We start from the raw sequence: 24,931 nt of genomic DNA, 5'->3' as shown, positions 1-24,931 counted from the left end.
GGGCGGGGGAAGCACCAGCCCTCCCCTCCTCAGCCCCGCTGCCACAGGAGGAGGCAATGCCCGTGTCCCCGCAGCAGGGAGCAGCAGCGTTTTCTCTAAGAGGTGGCATGAGGACAGGCCAGGAGAGACAAAGGCGGAGAGCTGGGAAGTAGGACAGACCACCTGAGCTGCCCACCTTCCCCAGGGGCCTATGTGGCCTCCTACCCCAACAGGAGCTTGTGCTACTTAAACACAGCGTTCCCAATTCCAGGGCGTTTCTCCCTACTGCTACACACAAGGCCCCTCTCATCGATAATCCTGTCCTTCTGCCACTTTTGAGACTGCCCCCTCCCCTTCAATCTAGCTGGTGTGATGGAGCCCTCCAAGATCTGCCAGGCTTTGGGACACAAACTCCCATGCAACCCCTGTGGGGGAAGGTTGCTCTCTCCCATCGTGGCTCAGCCCCAAACCTTCTGCCACACAACCTGCATTTAACCTTCTTTGCAGAAACCCTCAGCTCCTGCACCTCCCAAAAGCCGACTGCAGACGGACGCTCTGCATAGCCTACGGCCACCACCTCGAACAGGCCCACGGCTGGGCTGTGTCCAGCCTCCCCCCAGCTCCTGCGTGCACGATGGGACCAGACCCAGAACACACAGCAGCACAGCTGGAGCACGTCTTTCAGTTCAAAGAAGGGAAAATAAAGCAAGAAGCATGGCAGCGAGGTGTAAGAAGTAGAAAAGAAGAACCACGATAGAACCAAAGTACCGAGTTTGGGGCACAACCCACGGCCAGCTGGCACCAGAGATCCAAAACTGTCATCAGAAATCCAAGGAGACACATGAAATGTGCTGAAGCCCCCCTCTGCCCCAGCCATAGCGGTGTCATGCTGCACCACAAACCCCCGAGACAGCCCCAGCACCCCTCGTGCCTGCCTTCTGGCAGGGCGGACGAGACGGGGATTGCTGGAGAGGGCCCCAGCACAGGAGTCAGAGCAGCAGGAGAGCTGACAGCTCACGGCCAGCATCGAAGCAACACCAGACACCTGCTGCCAGGCTCTCTGCAGGCTCTCTGCCAAGCCCAGGTAGGGAAGAGAGACTGCCAAACCAATTTCTGCTGTTAACCTGAGCTAAGAGGTGGCAAGAAGGAAGAGCAACCCCGCAGGCAGGAGGCAAGCGCACGTACAGATGGACTCCACCCGAGCGAGGAGGGCTGGCACAGCGCTGCAGACAGGGCCTTGCTTACAGACAGAGCCAGCACCACACAAAAAAACTGCCAGGGCCTGGCTGGAGTTTTGTGGGATTTTTTTTTTTTTATTATTATTTTTGTGTTGGTTTTTTTTTTTTTTTTTTTTTTAATACAGGCTAGCATTGTACCCTTTGCTAAAGCTGCTGATTCTGCCACATAAACTAGAACAGAAATTTCTCAGAAAGTGAGTTGTTTCCCCTCCTCGTTAATTCACTGTCTGCCTCCCAACTGAACAACGGTCTGGATTTGTGTTTGCAGAAAACATTCCCTGTACAAAGTCTGACGTGCAGCTACACTGTTCTGACTGAGGAATGAAGAAGCCAAGAGTCCACTGAACATTGGATTTTTCCCTGCACAACGTGGCCTGATCTGGAGTTTGGTCCACCGAGGACAGCGAGTTAACCGTAGAGATCATCGTCATTGTCTTCACTGTACACGTTGCCCCCGCTGCCGCCTCCTGTGCCTTGGCTCGGGCCGGCGCCGCCCTGGTTACCCGACGGGAACCTGCGTGCAGCAGTGCAGAAGGGGAGAGAAAAGATGCTGTTCAAAAGCCTCCTCACAGCTCAGTACCATCCCCTCCCTCTTACAACACCCCGGTGCCAAGTAGGACAGGCAGGAGAAACGGGACGAAGCCTTAGGGCAGGTCACACAAAAGGCTCACACCGCTGTCGCTTGTGTGAAAAGGAGAAAGCGTTGACGGGCGTCAGGAGCTCTAACAGAGCGGCTACAACGACCTGCAGCGCAGTCGATGCCTGCCATGGTGTGTACTGGCTGCTGTACGCGCTGGGGAAAACGGGAAAGGGTGGTGGAAGAAGGGTTTGTTACCCAGAACCCAGCAGAAAGCTGCCTCCCTGCTCTGCTCTGGGGCCGGCTGAGCCACGCTGCCCTCCCCGACTCCCCCCTCCGGGTACCTGAAGCTGCCGAAGCCACGGCTCTGCTGTAGGGTCTGTGCAAACATCTCGTATTTCCTGATGTCGTTGTCGCTGACAGAGCGGCGAGCAAAGCGCATGGCCTCCTCGAAGTGATCCCTGCGTATCTCGGGAACCGGGTCATCCTCCTCCACTTCCTGCAGCAGGGCAGAGGGCCCAGGTGAGCCCCGTGGCACGAAGGCCGCCCACACAGCCCCCCTCCAGGCCAGGACGCTCCAACCCCCAGCACGGCAGGGGCTGGAGAGGGGCGCTGCGGCAGTCCGTGAGTCAGGGCTGCAGCAGGGGCCTTCTGAGAAATGCCAACCACCTCAGGAGGTGCCTCAGCCTCCCACAAGATGAGAACAAAGCGCTCCAGCTCCACGCTCTGTGTGAGGGCCCACTCGCACCCCTCTGAGGAGGACGGAGGGGAACGCATCACGATTACGCCTCACTCACGCGGTGAGCGGGGTAAGCTCAGTGCCCCACTCACCATGGCAGAAGGGTTGGTCTGCCTCTCGCGTTCTCGCCTGATCTCGCTCTCGATGGACTCGCGGATGGCCAGTTTGCAGGCACGCTGGCAAATTTCTGTCAGGTCAGCGCCCGAAAAGCCATTGGTCATCTTAGCTAGGAAATCCAGGTCAACATCCTAGTGGGGAGGGAAAAAAAAAGGCAAGAGAGGCCTCTTCTTATCACCTTACAACCCCAGATGACAGAGAGGTGTCTTCAGATCCCATGGTGTCAAGGTCCTGCCTTAACTCTGGGCAATTTTGGAAAGATCAGCTGTTCAGGTTCTTGGTCTTCATAAAAGGTAACCACACACAAAGGCAGGCCACGCTCCCCAGACACCCACCAGGAATGACGAAGTGGCTGTAAATGCCTCCACACTTGTGGATTTAGGATATGATTTGCTCAGGTCTCAGCGTTATCAGTCAAATGAAACACTGACTGAAAACAGACATGGGGCACGGGCAGATGATGACAACCGACCTCCTCCTCCCTCCCCTCAACTGAGGGGGTAGTACTGCCATCTCCTTTGAAGCCTTCCTTCCCAACAGAGCCTGAAAAGGTAAGCTGGGCACAAAAGAGCTTCAGCTCTCACTTGACACCCGCTTCCCTCCGATTAACTACCAGCTGCGTTACTGCCTGCTCCCCAGGCAAGGGACACAGCTCTTGCCTATGGGAGCGCAGCAACAATTAACTGCAATGGTTCCTCTTCAATTTCCATTTCCCACCCCCGTGTTCTACATTTACCTTTCTTTCAGGATAGAAGGAACTTTTCCATCTTGCCATAACAGGCTTTCCTGTTCCTGCACTGTGGGCAGAGCTCCACCATGTGACAAAGACCTGCCACGCTTACACACCGACGCCTCGCTCTGGGGATACCTGTGCTCGGGGCTCAAGCCTCCCCACACCTCTTCACTCCCACCCTTCAGGGACTGAAGGTTTCCCAGCCCCGTGCCACGTGGAGCAGCCACCAGCCCTCCGCTCTGTCCCCAGCTCGCAAGACGCACGTGCAGCACACAGAAAACCCACGTCAGAGGCAGATCCTACCTTGGCAACCGGCGATTTCCTCAGGTTGGCCTTCAGAATGGCAACCCGGGACTTCTCGTCAGGCAAGGGGATGTAGATGAGCTGATCCAGGCGGCCGGGGCGCAAGATGGCCGGGTCAATGATGTCTGGCCTGTTGGTGGCACCGATGATGAAGACGTTCTTCTTGGTGGACATGCCGTCCATCTCTGTCAGGATCTGGTTGATGACACGGTCTGCAGCACCGCCGCCATCGCCGATATTCCCACCTCGAGCCTTTGCGATGGAGTCCAGCTCATCAAAGAAGAGCACGCAAGGGGCTGCTTGGCGGGCCTGCAAAAAGGGAATGGGAACAATCAGTCCGCGTTAACACCACCCGGTGAGGAGCATGTTGATTTCACACTACGCCTGCCCTACCACAAGCAGCTCAGAGTACCACCAGAGCACTGCTGCTGCAAGGAGAGCTTGGAGAGGCTGCTCCAGAACAGCCTTCTGCCACACGAACCCTCAGTTAAATTCTCCTCAACAACAAGCTGAATTTTTGCAAAGGTGGGAGCATTGTGAAGCAGGCAGAAGGGCAGTAACACCGATGTCTACAGGGAAAGCAGGAGCCAATCTGCCTGGAATAGAACTCTCCCTGCAAGACCTGAGGACATCAAATGGATATTTAGGCACTCAAGTATCAGTAGCGGAGATTCATCCAACGGAAGGGGGAAATCCAGTTGTCATCTTCAGCTACCTAATATGTAGTTAGAGGGAAAAGGGAGCCAGATCTTTCTTCAAGGTGTGAAAGGATGAAAGACCACAGGCACAAATGGCTGCAAAGAAAATTCCAGTTACAAGTAAGAAGAAAAGATTCTTCACAACAAGAGAGCTCAAACTCTGACCCAGAGAGGTCAGAGATTCTCCATCTCTAACATAGGTTCAGAACACGAGGCCCTGAGCAACCAAGTTATCTCCTTGCTCCGGACAAACAGCCAGACTAGATGGCCTCTGACATTCCCTCCCAACCTAAATTTTTCTCTCTCACTGTTAAGAGATATTAATTTCGGCTTAAGTATTTAAGTTTTAAACAGAACTAATCACTTGGAGTTAGAACGCTGTGTGACTTAGTGAGCTGTTTGCTCGGCTTTACCGATGTCGCACAGGCGGCCAGATTTGATGAAGCCCAAGGCCACAAGTGGTATGCTCCCACCAAGACTGGGCGAACTGGTGCAGAACTTGTATCTGTTCCGGCCAGACAAGGCCTCCAGGGCCAGCGCCAGCCGGAGATAAGGAGGGCACAGGCGTCACCAGCAGCTCAACGAGACACAGCACCAGCCTGCCCAGGGACAGCCAAGGCGCCGGCGAGGGGTCAGGAGGTGCCGGAGGGTCCCAGGCCAGAGTCACCACCGGGCTGAAGGACACGTGCAGGCCGTGGGAAGGGCGGATGCACGGTCCCCAGGTGTAGAAATGCCCAGGGATTTCTTTGCTTACGAGCCCTCTCCGGAGGTGCCCAGCTCGAGCTGACCCTGCTGCTGCTGCGCCTTCTACTAAATCGTTTATTTTTATGGGATTTGATGCCCAAGACACCGCTTTGGGAAACCCTGGGTTCACACTGCGGAGCGACTCACATGGGATGCCCAGACCAGACCGTGCTTCTTTAACATCACTCTCCTTCCAACTTCATTCTATTAGCACCTTCCCTGACCACAAGAGCGAGGACTCCCACGATAATTCACACAGGTACCTTCTGGGACAGGAGGCACCATCTATGGGGCAACTGGGTAGTAAGAGCGAGCTCCTTTCTAAACCAAGTATATTGCAGGACGAGAACTCACAAGATAATTTGAATAATCATCACCTGTAGATGATGACAGCTAAGGAGGTGTCCAGGTAAGTTTTCAGGGATGTAGAGGATATCTATGCCATCCTAACACTAGCTGCACTGCTAAGTCACTAGGGCACTTATCCTGTAAAAACAGATGCAAATTGCAGCCAGACAAACAGGTTAAATAGCTATATTGCTGAAAGGTATTAACTCCCTAGTGTCAGGAAAGGAGCCCCTGCTCTCAGTCCAAGTGGGGAAAACACAAAAGACACAAACAACCACGCCAGTAAGACAGATGCAGAGAAGACAAAGTTCTGGGGGTACCTCAGTTCAAAACACAGCATAGGGAGCAGAAGAAGCACTTACCTTGTCAAAGATCTCGCGCACATTGGCTTCAGACTCACCAAACCACATGGTGAGCAATTCCGGCCCCTTGATGGAAATGAAGTTTGCCTGGCATTCGTTGGCAATGGCTTTGGCCAGCAGCGTCTTACCACAACCAGGTGGCCCGTAGAACAGAACCCCTTTCGATGGGGTCATACCAAACTTGAGGAACTTGTCTGGGTGCTCCACAGGATACTGAAGGAGAACAAAACAAACAAAAACCTCTCGTGATGAGCCACAACAGGCCTGCAGCTCAGAATCACAGAATGGCTCGGGTGGGAAGGGACCTTCAAAGATCATCTAGTCTAACCCCTCTGCCATGGGCAGAGGCATCTTTCTGTAGCTCACTTTTAGTTTCTCCTACTACCAGAAACACTACCTGAGATTTCTGGTGGGTTAAACACAAGCTCGTGCCTGCTCGGTACCATTGGAGCTTTTAAATGGACACTGGTTTGAAAAGCACCACAGCTAAATTGGAAAGCTGCCTTAAACAACCTATTTGACTCTAAGAAATAAGTACCAGTTCGGGGTTAAGTGTGCTGGAAAACTACCTAACTTCACTCTGCCCTGCAGAAGCAAAATAGAACAGCTCATTATCTAACCTATTCACTCTGCTCTCCAGAGACAGGCAAGGTGTCTAACGTGAGCACTTATCCTCAGCAACAAGGTCAGAAATGGGTGATGATTTTAACATCAGAAAATTAGATTGAAAATTACATTATTTTCTTCACAGACAGGATGTTTCTACAGTGCCACCTGAAAGCAGGAACATATCAAAACCAGACCATCCCAACGCAGCCATCAGGAGTTTCCACAGACCACTCCTGACTTCTTGGTGCAGTCCTTCCCTTCATGGAAGGCTTCACAATTACTTCTCCCTGTGCTAATGCTGACAGGAAACCCTTCGCAGGCTCTCTGTACAAGAATCTTCAGCCACTTTCTGGCATATAAGGCCACAATGTAAGAGGATTCTCAGCAGTAGTCCCACTGCTGGTCTCCACTTCAGAGAAGCAGAACTGCTGCTGCTTCTGCATGTAGCGCAACACCCACCCAGGATGACAGCTAAGGACAGCATGATGCTGCTTCCCAGCACCCTCCTCTCCAAGTTCACCAAGATGGAACAGCATGGTATTTTTAGTCCATTACAAGCAAATACCATGAACACCCCTGCATTTACCCTGTTCACAGCCCAAACAGGAATCTGAAGAAGTTCTGGGGTTTATTATTATAATTATTTTTCAAGCTGACTAGGCAAAAATCTGTTGGAAACCCCTACCTGTACAAGCTCCTGGAGTTCTCTCTTCACATCTTCTAGACCACCAATATCTTCCCAGGTAACTTGTGGCACCTCCACCACAGTCTCCCGAAGAGCAGAGGGGTTGCTCTGGCTCAGAGCCCACTGTCATTACAAGAAGCAGCATTAACCGAATTCTAACACATGATGTTCACTTGCTTCAGATAAGCAAATAGACATTGCACCCAAAAGAAAGATGGGCACTCCTGCATTACCCTGAAGTCATCCATGGTCACAGCCAGCGAGTTCATCACTTCAGCATCGATGGTTTCATCTTCCAGGTCTATGAGATCCATCTTCTTTCTGATAGCCTGAAGAGCAGCTTCTGAGCAAAGAGCAGCCAAGTCAGCACCAACATGGCCATGGGTCTCGTTTGCCACCTGAAAGCAGAGCACTGACTATGACTCACGGGGGTACAAGCAAGCGCTCTGCAAGGGCAATGCGCGCTCCGGTCACTCACTGGGAAGCGCAACAAAACCCTAGAGGACAGCGACATCCGTGCTTTGCTGCAGATTCAAGACAAGTGCTACCACACATTTAACAGGTGAAGACACTGCTGTTCCACCTCCTACTTGAGATCAAAGCTGCAACTGGAATTCGGATGGTGTGCAGAAAAGATAACCCCGAGGACTGCAGTTCTTCATTCAGGACAGAGATTACAGGAACCATCCGGTCTACACGTGGTGTCCAGCGTCACCACAACGCTCGCCCAGCTCGGTGCGAGCTGCTTCAGGCTTGCTTTACATTTGAAGAGAATGACACAGCAAACAAACCCAGGAGGACAGTGCCAAGGCACCTCCAGACTGACTGATACATGTTTGTTTCACTTAGCCGTGCTATTCTTAACGAGTTTAGAAGGAAGCCTGGAGATCACACACTCACCCAGTTTCATGCTGTCCTAAACAGTCAACTACACTTTTGCGACCAGACCTTAGCAACAATTCCACTACAGAACGGAGCATCAGGAATATCTGTCTGCAGAGACAAGCCTTCTTAACAGCACGCTACTCACCTGTTCCAAATCCACATCATCAGCCAGTTTCATATTTTTTGTGTGGATCTGCAGGATCTCCAGGCGCCCAGTAGCATCGGGGATACCGATATCTACCTCTCTGTCAAAACGACCTGGGGAGTACAAAACACAGGTTGAGCTGCTGACTCTGCAAACCAGAGGAACTGCAGTTGCTGCCTTCCTCCAGCTGAACAACACGATGAGAAGCCACAAACACATACAATTTCAGAAAATGCCAGAGCTTTGGCCTTCTCTGCAGCATCTATCAGCACAGCAGCAGAGTCTGATCAGAGGAGGAGGAAAGGCTTTACCCATTCAGGGAAAGTGAGACTACTGTATTAACTAGAGCTCAGGATTATATGACACAGAGGACTGCTGGTTTAGTAACCTTTCCTGAGCCTCATTTTTAGGAAAATACGCTGCCGTGAAACAACACGCCATGAGACAGATTTCTTTATTTCTACCTTTGTGTCCTCATCACAAGAGTCTGCAAATACTGAAAGATTTAATTTTTCAGAATCTTCATAGCAGTACCCAAGTGATGAAAAACACGATCTGCCCCAGTATCAGGAGAGGCAGGAAACCTAGGTATTACGGCAATATTAACCTATCCTTTTCCTCTAGCCATAGCTGTGCATTCAAGTGGCTTGCCACACATTTAAGAGCCCGTTCTCCCCTGCACACTTGACTGGTTTGCTATTACAGACTTTACCAACTAGCCATACACCAGACATTCATTCACAACGCAAAGTTTCAAAAATCTGAATCTCAGAAACTACCAGGTTTCTCATCAATAAAAGAAAGGGAAACCAGACAATTCAGAGCCTTCTGCAACCTAAGGCACGAATATCCCCTTAAGCGTTTACTCGTTCAGTGTGCCCTGAAATTGCTTCATTTAGTAGAGGCTAGCACGCTTTTCCACTTCAAAGTGTTGGGTTTTTTCCCTACAAATTCTAACCCAACACAGCACAGATAATTATATCAAAGGCTGGAAGCCCAGAAAGGAATTTCAAACAAGCAGCTGGAGATAAGTCAATTGTTTATGTAACACACAGATGTTTAGTATTGATTTCTGCTCAACCCTTCCAAAGCCGCTGAAGCACGGCTTGTAACAAAGTATGTGATACAGAAGACAGAGACTGCAATCGTGGTTACCGAATCGCCTGAGCGCTGGGTCAATGCTGTTCGGTCTGTTGGTAGCTGCCATCACGATCACATGTGCTCTCTGCTTCAGTCCATCCATAAGAGTCAACAGCTGAGACACGATGCGACGTTCCACCTCTCCATGTGTCTATGGAGAGAGAAAGCAGTGGTTAGACCAAAGACTCCACCACACAGCACAGGAGCTAGTACTGCACCAGAGTGGACAGACACAACAGCTGTGAGCTGCTAAGAAATGCTGTGAACTGTATCTGATTCTTCTCAGGTTCAGCTGAAATCAGGCATTAAGATAAATACTGCTTTACCTTGTAGTCAAATGCAGAGATTTGTGCCAGCTGCTGCCAAAAAGGATGGTACTTCTTTACCTTCTACAGGCTTGCTTTACCTTCTCTCTCTTAGGAGCAATGGCATCCAGTTCATCAATGAAGATGATGGCAGGAGCGTTCTTCTCTGCCTCTTCAAAGGCTTTCCTCAGGTTGCTCTCAGACTCACCAGCCAGCTTGCTCATAATCTCAGGACCTGAAAGATTGTGGCACTGTGGCACCCAGAAAAGAGGCAGCTAGCCTCTCTCCTAACCCAAGACATGCAGCTGAATTTTTTAGAACAACATTCACATGGGACAACCTATATTTCAAGCAAAAGCAAATACTATCAACCAAGCTCACTAAATTTGCAGCTGAACAGGCAAGAACAGCATGCAGAATTACTTTCTACCATTATTCTGGTGTTTTCAGTTTACTCTAGCAGAATGTAGCGCTAGTCACTGAGCTACCTTTAGCTGCCTCTTTCCTTACCCTATTTCACACTTGGTGAGCTTCTCTGTAATGTGCCACCACACACTGTTAATGCCAGTCCTAGCTTGCAAGAGAAGCAATCAAATTATATAGTGATGAATTATCAGGGTAGGGAAGGAAAATGCTCTAAGATACCGGAGCTGCCTCTGCCTCTGTAAGATCCTATAAACAAGTTTAAAAAAACCACAACAAAACGAAAAACCCCAAAACCCAAATCTCCTCTCAAAGAATAAAAAAAATAAAACAAAACAAAACAAAAAGCGCAAGCACATCAATCCCAGAAGGAAGGACAACATTCCCCTGAGATCTCCTACAATTGCTACACACTACTGCAGGCTTACAGATTTATTCTGTTTTTCCACTATGCTGATGGCAGTGGTAAAAAAGAGAAAGTATGCTTCTAAGAGATGCAAGAAAAAGAAACCTGACCCTCAGGAGCGCAAAGCCGCAGGCTGACTGAAGCACGCCAGCTGCGGAGCCACTGGTGCAGGCAGGTACTAGGAGTGTTTTGTTACAGGTAACCCAGCAGTCCATACCAGCTCTGTCTACAACACTGCCTGCAGCTCCAGGCTTGGGACGAGCAGACAGGAATGCACCACTAACCCCGACAATGTAATTTTTATTATGCAATAGAAGCACAAGTGTCTGAAGAAACGGCTGGCTCATTAGCATTCAGTGACAGCTTCCACAGACGTTAGGAAGTATATGACAAGGGCGACATATGGTTAAAACCAACCCATTTACATCTGATATCTTGAGATACAAAGGAAGTCACTTTCCTGCTGCTGGTCACTGCTACGCTGTGCTACACACTCCTTTGCAATCACCTTCATGGGCTTATGTGATTGAAATCAGAAAAGAAAAGCAGCACTCCTTATGCAAAAATGTTTAGTTATTCCAGGACTGGCTGTAACATGGAACAGAACAGCAGTGAGGAAAATTCAGAATTTGGTCCTTACTGGACACAAACCAGTAACCATCTCAACTGCTACAGGCGAGAATTATCCATAGCAGGTTCTGTCACTTATAGCTAAGTCCCAAGGTACTCGTTATAGCTTTCAGGAAAGTTCCTCCCAATTAACGTTATGTGAAACAAAATGGGTCTTGTGCTTTACTTGAGGGGAAAGAGAAATCCACAGCAGACCAACTTCTTTTCTGAATGGAACATGGTGGTAGCAACCAAAGCGAGTGTCCTGCACCCATGTACCCAGAATAATCTCAGCGCTTCACCCCCAGCTCTGTTCTCATCAACATAAATGAACACCCAGTCAGACACACTCCAAGTCCCTGCATTGCAAAGCTGTCTTCCAACCACCCTGCTACAACACAACAAAGCTTAAGGGAAGTGCCATACAGATGCTTCCATACAAATGGCCTCCCAGGTGTCCCCAGAGGCACGCCTGGAAGAGGTAAGGATGGATGCCAGGGAGACAACACAGCTCTACCAGCCCTATTAACATCATTCATTACCATAAGATCAATGAGCGAGCACACAGCACATCTGGGGCCAAAGCAGCCACAAAAATTACCGTTGATCAGGAAGAAGAAAGCCCCCGTTTCATTTGCCACCGCTCGGGCAATCAGCGTTTTACCAGTGCCAGGAGGACCGTATAGCAGGATCCCACGTGGAGGCTGGGGACAAAGGCAAGGGACTTAGGTGGTGAGACAGTATCTGAACGGCTAAGTAGCTTCACAGTGAAATCTTAAGCATTTGATAAAGCCAGTCCGAAACTGTGATCCAAACTCATGCAACAGCTGTCATCCCAGCATTGCTACCAACACCCTTACTACTTTGCATGACACACAAACAAAACCCTTGCCAGTAACTGACAGCGCTGATTCAAAGCATCACTCTGCTTTACAAGTTGCCAGTACTTCAATCTGCGTCCAGAACATGTAAGGACATACTTTCCTAACACCAGCGCTAAAAAAAAAAAATCCAAACCACAAATTACTTATTCCGCCCACCAATGCCTCACAAACCTCCGACATCAAGAGCGATCTGCAAGGGCAAGCCCACTCATCCACAGTGACCTACCTTCACCCCTATGGCCTTGAAGAGCGCAGGGTGTCGGAGGGGAAGTTCCACCATCTCTTTGATTTGAGCCAGCTGCTTCCGGCAGCCACCAATGTCATCATAGCCCACTTCATTCAGTGACTCCTCTTCATCCTATCCGGAAGGAAATACATTAAACATTCAAGTGAAAACAATAGTTCAACAACCCCTCCCAGTCTAGAGCAGCCAGGAATCCAGGCTTTTTGCTCGCGGTCATTTCTTCGCTGTCTTGAGATTCTCTTTCAAGTCTTCCTGGTGTCTCTTACAACTGTTTCTTAGCTCTGTCTTCCCAGACATGAAAAGGGAATTGCCTGCACATACCTAGACCTCACTGAAGCCCACCATCTCGAATGACAGCCTCTGCTGTCAGGTTCCCTACAGGCTCTAGTGCAAAGCAAGCGCAGTGAACCTCTGATGTGGCTAACAAAGACAGCAATAGACAATGAAGCTCAGTGTAAAATTTCCTTACTCCTTAAACTGTAAGTGGTGTATCTAACTACTTGACATGCTCTAGTTACCATACAGTTCTCAGGCATAGTGTTGTCTTTTGGGACTGACTTAAAGAATGTTAAAATGCAGACACACGGATAAGATCAACCACAACCAACTCTTCCGGTGTAGCTCTAGAGGATCCATTCATTCAGCTGTCCAAATCTCTACTGGCCTTAGTTACCTGTAACATTAGGCCACACTAAAATAATAAAATAGCACAGCCTGGAATCTCAGAGGGACTCAGTCCAAGCCCCACAAATAGGAACTACTACCTCAAGCAGGTCACTCAGGCCCTATCAAGCACTGAAGGTCTCCAGGTTTGGAGACTCCTGCCCTTTCTGGGCCCTGCTCCAGGGTTAGGGGAAACCTTTTTCCTAGTATCCACTGGGAATTTTCCTTGATGCAGCTTATGCCACTGCCTCTAGCCCTGTCCCTGGTCACAGCTTTCAGAAAAGCCTGGTCATCTACCCCTTCCCATCAGGCAGTTCCCAGTAAGCCTGCCCCTTTGCCTTCTCTTCTCCAGGCTGCATTATTCCACTCTCCCAGCTCCTCCTGATTTTTGTGCCGACCTCCAGCTCCTCATCATTTTAGTGGCCTTGGCTGAAGCTGCTCCCGTCTGTCTCTGCTGTGTCCTGAAGAGCTCAAACCGGACTCACGGGGTGCCCAGATGCAGTCTCACAAGTGTCACAGAGGTGAATTTTTCAGAAGGCAGCTAGCTACAGACCAGCACTCACCCTCATTTGCAGGTAGTAAAAAGGCACTTTATGAAGTATGCAACCACCTTCGCTCATTTTTGGGCCCCTCACTACAAAAAGGACACTGAGGTGCTGGAGCGTGTCCAGAGAAGGGCAACGAAGCTGGTGAGGGGTCTGGAGAACAGGTCTGGTAAGGAGCGGCTGAGGGACCTGGGGTTGTCTGGAGAAGAGGAGGCTGAGGGGAGACCTTACCGCTCTCTACAACTGCCTGAGAGGAGGCTGTAGTGAGGTGGGGGTCAGTCTCTTCTCCCAAATGAGTGGTGATAGGACAAGAGGAAATGGCCTCAAGTTGCACCAGGGGAGGTTTAGATTGGACATTAGGAAAAATTTCTTTACTGAAAGGACTGTCAAGCATTGGAACAGGCTGCCCAGGGAAGTGGTGGAGTCACCGTCCCTGGAGGTGTTCAAAAACTGTGTTGATGTAGCACTTCTAGACGTGGTTTAGAAGGTATGGTGGTGTTGCATTGGTGGTTGGAGTTGATGATCTTGAGGTCTATTCCAACCCAATGATTCTATGATTTCTCTGAGATTTTCTACTCTGTAACAGTAAGGTGGCCAAGACCTGACAGACAAGCCCCTCAGGCTGCCTCAAGCTTGGGACACTCAAGGCTAGACATGTTAAGGGACTGGAGAAAATTTTTTTTTAGTCTACTGTTTTGGGGTTTCAAGTTTCTCACTGAAAAAACACTAATTGTTTTCTTTTCACAAGGCATGGTATTTAGCAACATTGTAAGCTCTCCCTGCTATGGATGAAGGGAACTTTGGAATTAAAAGATGCATCCAAGTCCAGCATGAGAGATCTGGAAGCAGATGCAAAAACAGCTGCTGCCAAAGTATGGCATCTCATCAGCAAACCTACACACTGGTGCTATCTCAGCACGTGAGGAAGGATCCTGAAAGTACAATTCTCTGACTACCTTCAGGAGCAGCTCATCTCCTGAAACCAGACTTTCTAGGTGTTACATTCAGCACACAAAATGCCGTAACAGGAACTGCTGCTCTCAAGCACTGTCACAGAAACTGATTTCAGACAGAGGGGATTCAGCAGGAGAACTGCATGGCAGGATTCTGCTCACCTCCCGTTTGATTGGCTCTCCTTCACAATGGATCACTGTGTCCGGAGCCACTATGCAGTACGGACTTGGATCTGTCTCCACCACTTTGAACTCCACTGCACGCATCCCTCCACGCACCAAGAAGATGTCACCTGCAAAACTCCACACTTCAGTAGCCTGCTGCAACCAATGTCTGCAAAACATCAACCTCTCTACTACCAGCAGCCCCAGAGGATGAGGAAGCGGGTTACACAGGCATATACTGCTGGCATTTGTAACACTGCTCTGCATCCTGAACTCCAGAGCTGCATGTACTGTGACTACCCCAGCATCGTTCAGATCCGCAGCAGTTAAAAGTTCTCAAATTCCATCCAGTAACAACAGCAAACAAAATGAGCAAACAATAGGAAAGAACACTCTGCCTAAATACAAAACACAAAGGCAAGGAATCATGTTTCTTTTCCATCCAGTTTCAATTTAACATTTCTAAAACAGGCAAAAAGCCCTAATTTAATAAAAATTCATTTTGAAGTTGTTATAACTTATTGTTACTAGTTATAACTGGTTGTCCCCAGAGGCAAGATAATATATAATACTGCAGTATGACTCTGGGCTAAACTGGGCTACAGAGGCTAGGCAACTTGAACTTGTGTTTATAGTGTACTAGGACCTATTTGTTCCAGCAGAAGTGCTGCTAGCACAACACAAAAGTGCATTTGGTTTCTCTCACAGTTATTAATTAAATTACTTTGAAGAAGTGAATTTAGTCCGGGTGCCAGCTGGCATACCCAACCAATTGATTATCATGCAGGCAACTCCCGAATTCCATCAAGCGGTAGCAATTTAGTTTAATGAGATTTTCTCCTGAGTTCTACTGGAGCCTTTTCTGATGCCGTCCCACCTCACACAGCAAAAAAAAAAAAACCAACACAGAAGGACTATCAAGCTGCTCTGCCACCCACCAACAGCCATCACCTTCACTTCTGAAGATGAGGAAAAAATTAAATCCGAATCAGCAAAACCTCCCTCTACAGATGTCAGTCTAACACTCTGTGGAGATCCATGCAAGCGTCTGGAAATTCTCTTTATTCAGTCTCGGGGCTAGCTCACACTCGTTGCCACCAGGACTTCAACAGGCACTATTACCTTTCCTGATGGGTCTGTACGCTTCCAGGAAGTACGGCTTGAGATAGACCTCAAACAGATTCCCCGTGATCCCTTCTACCGTGTCATCGATCGGCAGCACATGGATACGTTTGCCGTATTTCACATCTGGGCAGGGCTGGATGCTGCAACAGAACAAAACTCCAGTTAGCCACATCACGCTGGGCTTACACTCGAGTCTGGAAAAGGCACTGATGCCCCTTCCCAGGCCAGTACAAATGCCAGAAAGGACCCTCCAAAGCACTGGTGAGACTTCCCACCTACATAAGAACAACGCTGACAAGGCAAAAATCACACCCATCACGAGTTCGTCCTCACAACACACGCTTTCCTTCACTCCTGTCAGCCCCACCCAAGACCACTGGGGAGTTTCATACTTTCTTCCTAACCCCCTGCTCTTCTGTGGCCCCCCCCTCGCTATCCCCAAGGCATATTCACACGTTACTGATGCAGCCTAAAGACCTCCGAGAGTCACAAGACAACTTTTGTTTTAACAACAAGCTACTGCTGAACCAGCTGCAAGAGAAAGGGAGCTAGGGGGGAAGCTCCTTGTTCCTTCCTCTCTCTAACTTACCACAGAGACCAGAGCCCCTGTTGCTGACAACCCTGGTTCTGAAGCAAAGGCCCTCACAGTACCAACTCGGGTAGCCAGCCTGCAGCCAGGTGTCTGTCGGTCCCGCTTTGTGGAGGCTGACGTCTAGGTTAAAGTCTGAAGGCCCCTTCCCCCTTTTAAACAAACACTACAGTTATTGTTTTGCAGTGCAGGACAACAGCCTACTGCAGTGACAGCTTGGAGCATCAAGCTGGGTCAGAAAGCTCAAACTGGCTTTGCCAGCTAAGAACAGCCTACGTGGAACTGAGCATGCCACTTTTCATACGTTGACTTTCCTCGAGACTCTTAATGAATTCTTTCACCACAGGCTTTACAGAGAGGACACAGAAGGGTAAAGGGAAAGACAGACCACAAGCAGGAAGCGATTAGCACATGAATCTGGATTTTGGCAGAAACCAGGCCACAGAAAAAAGTACAATAAGGACTTAAAGAAAAGCTTTGAAGGCAAGAGGTATGAAAATTCCCTGACCCTCGCAACAAAGCTAAGACAACCGGTAACACATCTGGGAGGCTGAGAACTACTGGAGACACAGTCCTGCCAGAGAAGGGGGAACGCAGAGGCTGAAACAACTCCAACAGTAACCCCACATCAGGTCAAAGTAAGGATTCACCTTTATTTTAAATCCACAGGCTGGCTGAAAGCACTGTTCTGTTCCAACTACAGCGGTGTTTAAAACTTGTATTTTCTAGTGGTAGAGGGATGGGTGGAACAGCCTCATTCCCCCCCTTTACGCAGTTTGTATGAAACATATTTTACATTTAAAGATTATTCCAGATACCACCCCAGGAAGTCTAGTGTCAGAAAACAGGATCAAATTTTCCCAGAACATGCAGGATATTCCAGATTAGGAAGATGCTCAGGAGGAGGAGCTGTTAGCCCTCCATATTTAAACCTGCAAATTCGCACTCTTATGTTTAAGAAATGCTCACGTGCTTCCCCCCGCCACTCCCACCACAGAACGGAACCTGTCTCCCATAAGCAGACGTGTATACTTCAGTGCTTTTCCACCACTTTCTGCAAGTGTTCTGCAAGTTAACAAAATCACTGCAACGCTTTCTAAGCATTTCTAATTTAAAAATTGTTTTTATAACAAAAACTGGAATATAAACATCCTTCAGGGATTTTTAATCTTGCTATTTGACTGCCTCGTGTTTTTGTCACTCATTTCTAGCACATTTTAACGTCTATTTGCCATAGGGCAGCTCACACTACAAGATCAATTACAGTGCTGCTTAATGCCTTCCACAGTTAACACTGTGGATGTTAAAAATTTAGACAAGAAAAATTCGCAAGTTCACCTGACAACATAAATTTGGGAAGACGACTGTGACAACAATGGGATAAATGAAGCACTCAATTTAATGATAGGTCCTGAAGAGACTTCACAAATATTTAGCATTATTTTTTAGTATTCATCTGAATACGCTTACAGCCAGAAACAAATATAAAAAGAAACTGAGATCACTGATCTTGAAAACATTTCTGTGATCTCTTCTGGAAGACGCAAGAACACTTCCTGCAGGGCCTGCCTCTGCTCCTGACAATCAACTCAGAGCCAGCTCACAAATTATTTAGGCAACCCAGGGATAATCAACAGTTAGCAGACGAGTCCTCACCTGATCACGTCGCCCAGGCGCACTCTCAGGTTGTTGCGAACAACCCTGTTCATGCGAATCTTCTCGTCTGAGCAGGTATCGTCTGACAGAACAATGCATACCGCTTCTCTCCTCTTCTTTCCTTTCAGCAGGACGGTGTCTCCTCTGAACAGCTGCAGCTCATCCATTTTTGCCTGTAAACCGTAACAGCATGAGAACGAGCTTTTGAGAAAACCAGAATTCACGCATTTGAAGAAGTTACTTGACTCTGCAAAACCACATCCTGAAAGCCATATACTAAATCCGCAAGGACAGAGGCTCCCACTATGCTGGTCAAGAGCTAATCCTGAAGCCAGACTAAAAACACAAGCTCAACTGACCCCTACAAATGGAGAATCAAAATACATTTTATCATGGAGGAGTGTCCAGAAACAAGACATTGTAACAGCCTTCTGACACACATACTTAGACTCATGCTGCAAAGTTACACCTCAAGCTATTATGCAGCAACAGCTCGCAAATTACCAGACTAAACGCTTTGCTTTTATAGATGACGCACCTGGGACAGTGACACAACACTGTTGTCTTCATTGATGGCTTCATCAACAATTAACCGATTGGGCCTGTTCTTCTGCTTCAGAATAGCAGTCGATAAGTCATCCGCTTTAGAGCTGGTAAACAAAACAGAAGTTATAAGCCTGAGTGATACTGCTCCCCTCTTTGCAACCACTCCCCTGTTTTCACCTCCATTTCCTACAGGTTTCTTTGTTGTCTTGTCTTTTAGAAACTGTACTCATTTCTAAGACAAAGGAGAACATTTTTCCCAGGCACTGGTTGCAGGAGTTCAATGTTTTCCATCAGTAAATGTAACTACTTTACCAGACTCGAATGGAAATAGCTGTGAAGCTACCTATGAAAAGAAGTGGTCAGTGAGATGTTGCTGACTGCAAGATGTTTTGCCTAAAAGAATTAGTCAGACTCATCTGAAATCACATGTAACCACTGCCACCAAAACAAAAGTTCAAGTCTATTTGGTGTCAAATCCCAGATAAATAGGGGAATTAAAGGACAATGCTGCAGCTCCCCTGACAGGAAGAGTTCTAAGAGAGAGTTTAGCCTGACGAGGCCTGTTAGTTCAACCTAGCAAGCCAGTAGAAATATTCAAGTGCTCATGAAAAATGGCGGTTTCTTTTGGTTTTAGGATATAAGCACCTTTCCATAATACCTTCACAGGAGCTGCTGCAGCTCTAGCTCACTATGCCATAAGAAATATGACAGATAATTTGTTCGCCTTGACAAAAATGGAACAAAGCAAACAGCAAGGAAAGGGAAGAAAGGCAGATTGTTTTCCTTCAAAATCTAATACAACAAACAACTCACTCCATGAAAGAAACACGATTTTGAATGAACTGATTCCTGAGGAACTCTTGGAAGTTGCACACTAGCCAGCACCCACAACAGCAGCAGGCTGTTGTAATTTCCCTTGGTGGGCGCCTGACTGCTTTCTCCAAGTATTCCAGATGTGCCAGCATCTAAGCTCAGAACAGAAAACTTTGCACAGTTTGGTTTGGTTCTGACAAAGAAAATAAAAAGTCTTCCTTTGTCCTAGGCAAGCAGCAAGCACCAGCAAAGGAAACTTTGTGGACAATGGTGTTGGCCGTACACTTTGGCTCCACTTTGCTGTTTTAGGGACAAAATAACCAGAAGAAACCAAACCTTGAGCGGAAGCGGCAGAGCAAGCAGCTACCCAGGATGAACGCAGACCACCATTTGGCAGGCTCACTGAGTTTTTAAGAGTCCATCAGGGAGGGGTGACATACCTACAGTGTGATGTTACCCCAGGCCTCCCCGCCCCTCAAGACAGAGGTTTTTCCAAGATAGGCTATGCAGTATTGGCTCCTTTCTCTGACAGATAAAACAGAGAACACCACCAAGCAAGCCTATGAGGGCAGCCAGCTTGTTTCCAAGAGGTTTTCAAGCTTTGCATAATCCCTGGTAGCACAGGAAACATGTTGCAAACGACAGATAACATTACTTTAAGTGAACAAAAGGTGGACCCGTAAAACACGTCTTTCCTGGACTGCCAGCACTGGGAAAGTTGCCTTTTTTCTCTCTTCATTAAAGAGTGCAAGAGCTAAGACATTGACATCCGTTCCTTTGAGTGTGAGATGTTACAGATCCACTCTCTGAACCCAAAAAGACACAAGAAAGGCTGCTGGATGCATCTTGGAAGAAGCTTATGAATTCCATCTTCAACCTAAAATGTGATCTTGGCAGAGTCCTAAAACATCTGGGATTTCCAGGAAAACAGAGAGCAGTACGAAACCCGTACCAATAGACTGTTAGGCCAGACAGGATCTTGTGGTTAAAACAGCGCATAACACTAACAACCTACCTGTAAGGACTTTGCCTCAGCATTAGCTCCTGGCCACTGGAAATCGATTTAGCAAGTAGATTTCAAAATTTAAGCTAAAGGACACCAGAAAGAAATAATACTCCTACTTAGCCTGTTCAAAGTGTGAATGTAACTCCTACCCTTCTGCACACGAGATGTGGATGCTAAAGCCTCTTGATAAGAAACTACTGCCAGGTTTTGCCTACGTAAACTGTCACTGAAACCGAGTGTTTGCCCCTCAGAACGCAGAGACTGCCGTGCAGTCTAAAAAACATTCTGGGACATAAGATAAAAATAAATGGAAAAGGAACTGGGCAGCAAGTGGAAGCTTTTGGATCAAAACCAAAAGCTGTATAACTCTGGAAAGAAAGTTCAGATACCTCCTGACACACGGCGGCGCTGAAGAGCAGAGCAAGAGGTCCATTTGGTTCTGCTGAATGCGAGGAAAAAAAAGTTTTAGTCCTGAAGAACTATGTCTACGGTTTCCCAAGTTAAGAAGCGAGGGATGGATCAACGCTGTCAGTACATTACTGCGCTTAAAGCGATCAAGGAGGCATTAAAAATGGAATAAAGATTGCCAGGAAACACGCATGCAGATATTTAAATGTGCAGGGTCAGCTTCAGCTATCTGACCTGTTCTGCAGAGAAAGAGACAAAGGTGTTACGAAATTACATGCCAGCTACTCAAAAGAGTGATGGTACTTCTCCTACAGACAAGGGTAAGGACTTTGAGAGACAAGCACTACCCACCTTCCAGCAGCAATTTAGAGTACTATCACCATCACCATTCGCCCTCATTGCATCTCTCTTGAGGGTTCCTCACGCTGTAACTGAAATGAGGGAGCAAAGCGCATCCGTGTGCCTCAACCACGCTCAGACAACCCCCGACATCTGTGCGCCAGGAAAGAGCCTGATCTGAAAATACTAAGCAGGAAAGCCTAAAGCATGAGTTGGGGCTCTCTCCTGCCAGCTTTCCTACGTACGCTGTTAAACTTCAGCGAAGGGCAGGACAGACAGCTAACCTAGGTAATTTTTAAAGCTTCTCAGTGAGTTTCCCATCAGAGCAAGCCTGGTGCAAATCCTGTAGATCATCTCCCCTACCCACCCCTTTTGTCAGCTCCCTCACACACTTTGCCTCTCACTCCTTTCTTTCACTGACTCAACAAAGAGATAAACTGAACACAAAACGTAGCTTTAGAGCTGTTATGGAATTAAAAGGAAATTCAAAGTCTGCATCAAGCCTGCCCCTAGACAGAAGCCAGAAGTGAGGACATTATCCCCAGCACAGCTAACTGCCAAACTTGCATACAAAACAAGACATCAGTAAAATCAAACCAAGTATGTCCTAGCCCTAAAGATCAAGAATAACGGGTTCCCCGTTCCCACCCTCAGACCCCTCTTCTTTCTCAGTAAAGCAGTCCAACAGCCCCATTTGACACAGGGAAGGGGTGTGGGGGGCACCTTTTACAAATTAAGTGATCTTCACCGTTTTTCTGTGTGTCAGGTTCAGCACGTGGTAATGCCCAGAGGCTACACATTGTAGTAGATGGCATGAAGAGCAAGAGCAGAAAGCAGCTACCAACCAGCAATTCTTTGGAAAATTACTACCAACCTCCAAAGCTCCACTTAAAACTAACGAAATAAGTTGTTCCTGCAAGTCCGTGCTAAAAGTATAGCACAGAGTCACTGACTCAAAATTATTCCGGCTGCAGTAACGAAAGTGAAAACAGCCATGCCTTCTGTACGCTGGTATGCCTCTTTATCAACATCCTCACGAACTTGTTTCCAAGATAACATCTGCCAGCGGTTTCTTACCACCCTGAACATCCATGTTACAGACAGAACCGCTTTCCCCAGGTAGGTATTAAAAAAAAAAAAATAAAATCCATAAAACATTTCATCTGTTAAAGGAAACAACTGAGGTATCCGATGACTGCAGCCACTTACCGGAACAGCATGTGACAACCGAGCATGAGCTCACACCCATGCTCGAGATGCCAAGTTCTCAAACGCTGTTTCAGACAGGTAGGCACATGGATCTCTTCAGAAACCGCACTCCCTTACCTCTGGCAACATTACTGAGCTGTGCTAAGGCTCAGTTCAGCAAGATGGCTGCCAGCAATATTGACCCAAAAATGGCAACTAAAAAGCAACTGGTTTCCAGTTGCAGAGTAACTTTTCTTGCTTCCTATGCCTGAGAAGAACTTTGCTAAAGCAGAAATTTCTTTTTAAAGACACTGTTCACCTCATTCAGCTGCAAAACACACTTCTGAGACCACAACTTCCATCACAAGCTCTACTACGGACACTGAATTCCTAGCACACCTTACTAGAACTGACTCAGTAAGGCCAAGCAGGTCTAAATTCCAGGAGTTGCCAAAGAAAAAGAGAACATAAATAATGGACATTAAAGGAACCAAAAGCGCCTCTGGCAAGGCCAAAAAGTCAGTTCAAGTATTCCTGAATTTGGGAAATTTATCTCCAGGTTCTATTTTTACTTCTCTCAAGGGGCAATGAAGCAGCTTGCGCACGTGGGCTGGGAGCCAAGAGACCACTATTACTCAATTCATTTTTGAAGAGCACGAAATATGATCCTCAGTCTGGAATGGAAAACAGACTGCGGCAAGACACCAGAAACGAAAATATAGAGGATTGCCTCAGCTGCCTCACAGGCCAGCCCAGCACAACATGTCTGCCTCTGTTAATGCCAAGTCACTTGCTAGCCCCGGCCCGAGGGCCGCTGCGAGGAGGAGGCCGGGACATGCCTCTTCCCCCTTCGCTGCCCCGCCAGCCGCTCCAGGGCCTGGAAGACAAAGCCCTCCCTGACTAAGGCCTAGCTCAGGCGGGACGGCCCTTGCCGCGCCGGGACACGGCAGGCAGGCGGCCCCCGGCCCCGGGCGGGGGCACGGCCAGGGCCCAGCGGGAGGCGCGGCCCGGTCGGGCCTCATCGCCCGCCCCCCCACCCCATGACTCGACACTTCCCGGGGAGGAGAGGGGGTGGTGTGGTGGTGGCGGCGTGCGAGAAGCGGCCCATCCGCCTCTTCAGGGCCTGCATGACACAGCCGGACGGTGGGACGGATCGGGCCCGGTTCGCGCTGCGCTGAGGCGGGGTCGGGCGGGCTAGGCCGGGCCGGGCCCAGCGCCGCCGCGGCGGGGCCTAGGCCGCGGCCTGCCGGCGTGCGGCCCGCACTTACTCGGATCCCGAGGCCATGGCGCTGGGGGGGGAAGGGGCGAGGGGAGGCGGGCGGCGGCGGCTCCTCAGGGCAGGCGGCGGGTCGCGGCGGCGGGTCTCGGGCAGGGCCAGCGGCGGGTCAGGGCGCTTCGTGCTGACTGAACCTCAGAGCCGACTCATCGGACTGGGGAGCTCCGCCCCGCGCCGCCTCACCTGCCTAGCAACAGCGTGCGCTGGCCAATCGGAAATTCCGCCCGGCCAGCGCCTCAGCCAATGGGAGGGAGGAAGTGAAAAGCGGGGGGGAGAGACTCGGAGGCTCCTCCGCCCCGCCCCTCTCCTTTTCCCTTCCCAATCGTGCCGAGCCAAACGCAACAACCGTCAGCCAATCGCAGCGCCGCTCCTGCCGTGGCTGTTCTACCGGGCAACACGGGTCCGGTCAGCCAATAGCAAAAATCCGCCAATGAGGAAAGTGCAGGCAGGAAGTCCCGCCCCGACGGCCATCTGGGTTAGTCTCGCTTCGCGATTGGCTAGCGCCTGAGGAAAAGGGAAACGGGCGGCAGGGTTAGAGCCAATCGGAAGGGGCAGGAGGCGGGTGCTGGGGGTGCGCTGAGCGCGGCAGGTCTCAGCCGGTGGGGCCCCGCGGCCGGGCCGGACACGGGGGCAGCGCCGGGCCCAGCAGCGGCGGGACGCGCTCCGGAGGGCTCGTTTCCCTCGGGGTAAGGGCTGGTACGGGGGCCCGGCCCTTCCCCTTCACCCACAGCCACCCACGTCCCTTTTTCCCACCCTTTGTGATGGTTTTGGCGGGTTTTCTTTTCCCTCTCTCGATTTTTTTTTTTTTGGCAGGGCCGGACTGGCCGACCCACCCCCTTCCGAGCCCCGGTTCCCAGTGCGCTGCCCCACGCCCCCACAGAGGGTAGCGTTTACCCTCCCACACGCACCCAGGGCACGGCCCACGAGCTTCAGGCAGCGTCAAGGTTCGCTCTGGAAAAAGGGCACAAAACCCCTTAAAACTAAACAGAGCTGAGGCTTTTATTAGAAAAGGAGATTGTTCTGTTTCAGTCCTTCGGGAATGCAGCTTTATGCAAGCGTAATTCTGAGCCTTGGAGGAGTCCTTCAAAGCCTGGTGCCAGGCCGGTGCGGGGAGGCTTCAGCAGGCGGGGATAGGGAGACTGTCCGGGTTAACTCAGGGAGTCCTGGTTTGCCGTCCCGAGGTAATCCCGAATGCTTCTGGCAAGAGACTCACGGTGTGGGAACACGGCCTGCTGCAGGCACGAAACCAGGTACAAAGGGATGGGCCTGAAAGAGAAAAGAGAGTTGCAGCAGCAAGGACTTCTGCATTCTCTTGGCTTGGTCCGATAGGGAATGCTGCTCCCTGTCTCCAAGCCTCTGCCCTCCCATGTGGCTCCGTGGGAGGTCTTTTGTGCCCCGGGACAGTCCCTGCAGAGCCACAGCCCATCGGTCATGGGGGGAAGCTTCTCAGACACTTCTGAGCGGCGGGCGCCGGCTAGCAGGAGCT

At 49.4% G+C, this 24,931-nt stretch overlaps 1 protein-coding gene across 1 annotated transcript; it reads right to left on the bottom strand.

Moving 5' to 3' along the window:
• Positions 1–1,334: 1,334 nt before the first annotated feature.
• VCP (valosin containing protein) lies at positions 1,335–23,470 on the bottom strand. Its single transcript, XM_086480398.1, has 17 exons — positions 23,438–23,470; positions 18,408–18,519; positions 17,870–18,042; positions 15,622–15,764; positions 14,497–14,627; positions 12,156–12,287; positions 11,647–11,749; positions 9,709–9,842; positions 9,318–9,453; positions 8,163–8,275; positions 7,366–7,530; positions 7,133–7,255; positions 5,839–6,051; positions 3,687–3,995; positions 2,626–2,781; positions 2,139–2,293; positions 1,335–1,731 (listed from the first exon to the last, which is right to left on the bottom strand). The coding sequence occupies exons 1-17, from the start codon at positions 23,452–23,454 to the stop codon at positions 1,626–1,628; spliced, it is 2,421 nt and encodes an 806-aa protein (XP_086336524.1). The 5' UTR covers positions 23,455–23,470; the 3' UTR covers positions 1,335–1,625.
• Positions 23,471–24,931: the final 1,461 nt, after the last annotated feature.

Source organism: Leptosomus discolor, chromosome Z (assembly GCF_034619465.1).
Source record: "Leptosomus discolor isolate bLepDis1 chromosome Z, bLepDis1.hap2, whole genome shotgun sequence".
Taxonomy (NCBI): domain Eukaryota; kingdom Metazoa; phylum Chordata; class Aves; order Leptosomiformes; family Leptosomidae; genus Leptosomus; species Leptosomus discolor.
This window is presented reverse-complemented; position numbering and strand designations above follow the sequence as displayed.